This window comes from Primulina huaijiensis, unplaced genomic scaffold (genome assembly GCF_012295235.1).
Source record: "Primulina huaijiensis isolate GDHJ02 unplaced genomic scaffold, ASM1229523v2 scaffold207806, whole genome shotgun sequence".
NCBI lineage: Eukaryota > Viridiplantae > Streptophyta > Magnoliopsida > Lamiales > Gesneriaceae > Primulina > Primulina huaijiensis.
This window is the reverse complement of record NW_027355009.1, coordinates 1-3,831: the sequence shown is the minus strand read 5'-3', so window position 1 is coordinate 3,831 and position 3,831 is coordinate 1. Positions and strand designations below refer to the sequence as shown.

At 36.0% G+C, this 3,831-nt stretch overlaps 1 protein-coding gene across 2 annotated transcripts; it reads left to right on the top strand.

The window, feature by feature from the left end:
* The first annotated feature begins 233 nt into the window (after positions 1 to 233).
* LOC140966727 (uncharacterized) lies at positions 234 to 2,275 on the top strand. Of its 2 annotated transcripts, XR_012173426.1 has the most exons (6): positions 234 to 535; positions 631 to 688; positions 1,467 to 1,587; positions 1,659 to 1,769; positions 1,852 to 2,014; positions 2,048 to 2,275. XR_012173426.1 is itself a non-coding variant. In XM_073426975.1 (5 exons), the coding sequence occupies exons 1-5, from the start codon at positions 474 to 476 to the stop codon at positions 1,941 to 1,943; spliced, it is 444 nt and encodes a 147-aa protein (XP_073283076.1). In that variant the 5' UTR covers positions 237 to 473; the 3' UTR covers positions 1,944 to 2,275. The 2 variants fall into 2 exon arrangements, 1 of the variants encoding a protein (XP_073283076.1); XM_073426975.1 differs by having other exon boundaries at positions 237 to 535; positions 1,852 to 2,275.
* Positions 2,276 to 3,831: the final 1,556 nt, after the last annotated feature.

Below are 3,831 nucleotides of genomic sequence, written 5' to 3'. Positions count from 1 at the left end.
AAAAGAAGAAAATAATTATTGACATTATTTTACAAAGATCCCCTCCATTATAAAAACAGTTATCCATGGTGTTGAATTCTGAGAAAGGATGGGTAAAAGAAATATGTAAAAAGGTTAAAAAATCTAGCAAAAGTTAATATTAAATATTATTTTAATGAAATAATATTTTTATTGGTTATATTTTTTATCAATTTGCTTTTTACCTCTTAGGAAAATTTCGTTTGATGATTAATTTTAAATTTCTATTATATCTAATTGGTGTCTACGTGCATTGCTCGTACTTCATGCTAGTTAGATTTAAAAGTAGTACCTTAATGCTGGAGTTCTTTGCCACAATATATTGATACAAGGAATATTCAGAATTCATTTTCAGTTTTTATTCAATTTTGCTTCAACTACAATCTAGCTTCTATTAGTTTTCCAAGTTGTGTGCCAGCATTGGAATAGTGTGATTAATATTTTGAGGTCAATTTATGCAGATCAACCGGAACACTCATAGCTCCTCTACAATATCAATGCAGTCATCTGTCTGCTGGTTAGTTGGCTATCTACCTTATATTTTATATGCTTCTTTGTATGTATTACTTGATTTTATTACTGTCACTCTTATTTTTCCTTTCCAAAATGTAGTTTGAAATTACTTCAGCTTTGTGATCAATATTTCTTCGCTAGCTCAATGGATGGATCGGTTAGTCTTCTAAATTTTTTGAATTGTCTTGTCATTATTAAATATTGAGGCTCTAAAATACATGAATGTTACTAATTTGTTTCGGATGAGCAAAAATCTTGATTGTGTTATAATCCTAGTTTTAGTTTTTGCTGCATATCCACCACCACATGTTACTGCCATCTATGTTATCTGTTCAAGATTCTTTTTGTGAAACTTTAAACTTTTGTTAACATCAGGAAAAGGAAAAAAAATGCTCGACAAATTGTGCTTCGAAAGAGTTGGAATAATTAAGTTTTTTGGGAGATTTTAGAGGGTTTTGGGACTTTGTAACGCATCTTAGAAATATCCCTCAATTTGTTAGGATAAAATAGGCTACAAGAGCTTTGAAGATGGTTTTAGTTAATAGTTGTTGTTTTATGTTCTTACGCTCAACCTTGAAGAGTATTGTACTGGATGTTTTAAATAACGAGGGCTCTTCCATGTTTCGAAGAGGAAATCTGTATCTTATTTTTTAATCTAATAGGTATCTCCTAAATTTTTTACTTATGTTTTGGAACATCGATTTATTACTTGTTTCTGGTCATTCTTTGCTTCCAACTTTAGTGCTTATATAAAATTTGTCATGTAGATTGTTTAGGTTTTGGCTATAGTTTATGCTAAATATTCAAAGGCCTTTGATATACACCTATCGGTAAATGTTACATCAGAAATATACTGATCATGGTCAGCATAGATTGGGGTGTATGCATGTATGATTGTTGATACCTGCATAAATTACATCAACTTGTCTCTCTAGATCAAGCTCTATGATCATCGTGGGATGCAGAGGGGGCCAGTTCAATCATATGATGGGAATATTAATTCTCATACCAGGATAGATCTTGGAGTTGACCCATCTGAGAAAGTTGTCATGTCAGGTCAAGTAAACTTTGTTTTGATGCATGCAAATATTTACGCGACAATGATACTGACAGTCTGCAATTGTCAGGTGGAGAGGACTGCTATCTCCGTCTCTGGGACATCAAGTCTGGTGAATTGCTCTTCAAGAATAGATTCATGAATTCGACACCTTCAGCTGTGTGTTGGCCAAGGGTTAGACGTATGCCTGCTGTTTTATCAAATCTTTAGCGCAATGATTTCGTGAGTTATTGTTTTTGACTCATTTATATGTTTGAGACTAGATGGCGAGAATTACAGGTGCTACTGGCAGGAGCATTATTGGGGTGCATGGATTGGGTCATATGAAGGAATCTTTTACATGGATTGGTTGTGATATTATTGCAGTGTGGTCATCTGAATTTTACAAAACAATGGGGAGTAGCTAGCTAGGTATCTTTCTTGCTTGTGGAGCCCTTTGGTGCCGCCCCCCATGCCCAGAGGTTTTTTTTGGACTCGTCGGTAAACTAGGAATATACGGGGACATGCTACATGGCGGGTATAGGGACTTGTTTTGTTTGTGAATGAGGCCGTGGCTATTAATCAACTCTATAATGACAGCCGTAATTTCCAATATTTATCAGAGTTTTAATAGTGTGCCCATTCTGCACTAGACGTACACATGAAACAATTGGTTTCTACTCAGTCAAATTGATTTTTGATATCGTCTGGCGTGTGCATCATTATTTTTTTTTATTGGCCATTAAAATAAGACGTGTGACACAACGCGTCAGGGACCAATTGCAATTTGTTTGTGGCAACAAGAAGACAGACAACGAAAAAGACTTTTTAAGTCTTCAAATAATTGCAATTTGTTTGCTGCAATTGATTTCAAGTGTGGAGGATTTCCTATATTCCAAATTTAGGTACGACGCCATAAAAAAAGAATCATGAGGTCGTAGGTTAAAAATTCCAATTCAATACGTAGCCTCCAACAAAGTTTATTACTTGAAGTTTATCCGTCTCTCATATAATGCCATGCGTTATTATTGTTATTATTAAAGTTTATCCGTCTGTCTCATCATGCCATGCATTATTATTATTATTATTATTATTATTCATCTCGAGTCTTCGATTTTCTTCTCTCCCGCTCTATAACTGGTTCTTAACATCGGTGGCCATTGATGACTGTTGCCAATTTACCAGGCTGCTTTTCACATTTCTATTTCTAGTGCTATTTCTAGTTCTAATAATAAACCTGCAGCAATGCTGAATCCTTTTCTTATGCTGATATTCTTTCTGATCGTCGGCAATGGCCAGCACCTTCATTCTGATGATGTCAAAATCCTTTTGGAGGTTAAAAATCTTTTGTCGACAACGATGATGTTTTGGAGGAGTGGTCCGAGGTTAACAAGGCCGGCTTCTGCGCGTGGAGAGGAGTTTCTTGTCAACTTCAGCAAGTCATAGCTCTCAATCTCTCAGCTTCTTCTCTTCGTGGCTCCATATCATCACCTGCTCTCTCGCTTTTGCCAAACCTGCTCCACCTTGATCTTTCCACTAATTCTAACTCCGGCCCCACCCCTTCTACTTTCTCCAACCTCTCTTATTTGGAATCTTTGCTTCTCTTCTCAAACCAACTTTCGGGACCCATCCCTCCTTAACTTGGCTCCCTATCCAATCTCAGAATCGTCAGAATCGGTGACAATGACCTCGCTGGACAAATTCAATTTGGTTGCCCTTGGTTTGATCTCATGCAGTCTTACTGCCCCATACCACCAGAACTGGAGGCTGGGACAACTCCAGAACTTGATATTGCAAGAAAACAAGCTGGAGGGTGACGTTCCCGTCGAGCTTTCAAACTGCTCTAGTCTTGTTGTGACATATAAATACTATTATTTAATTAATAAATTTCAAATTCATTAAATAAATAATTGTGAATTCATTATAACTCTGATCGACGATCTGACCGTGTTGATGTGTCAAGGATACAAATTTTGTTCATATATTGAAAATTAAAAATTTTGATCCATTTTTAGTACCGGTCAGTTTTGTGAACTCTTTCGTCAAACAGACAGTTTTACTCTCTACTCAACTAGCATTTAAGCTAACTTACACTTGTTACTACATATGAAATCAACTTATAAACTCTTTTATAAAAATTCTGTTTGGTCTCCATCAAATTACAGTCGCCATATTCAATTCTTTGAACTTGACTATCTCAACGGGAACACAGAGTCAGATACTTGTGTGACTCTCAATGGTTCAGGGATACAGCTAGCCGTGAG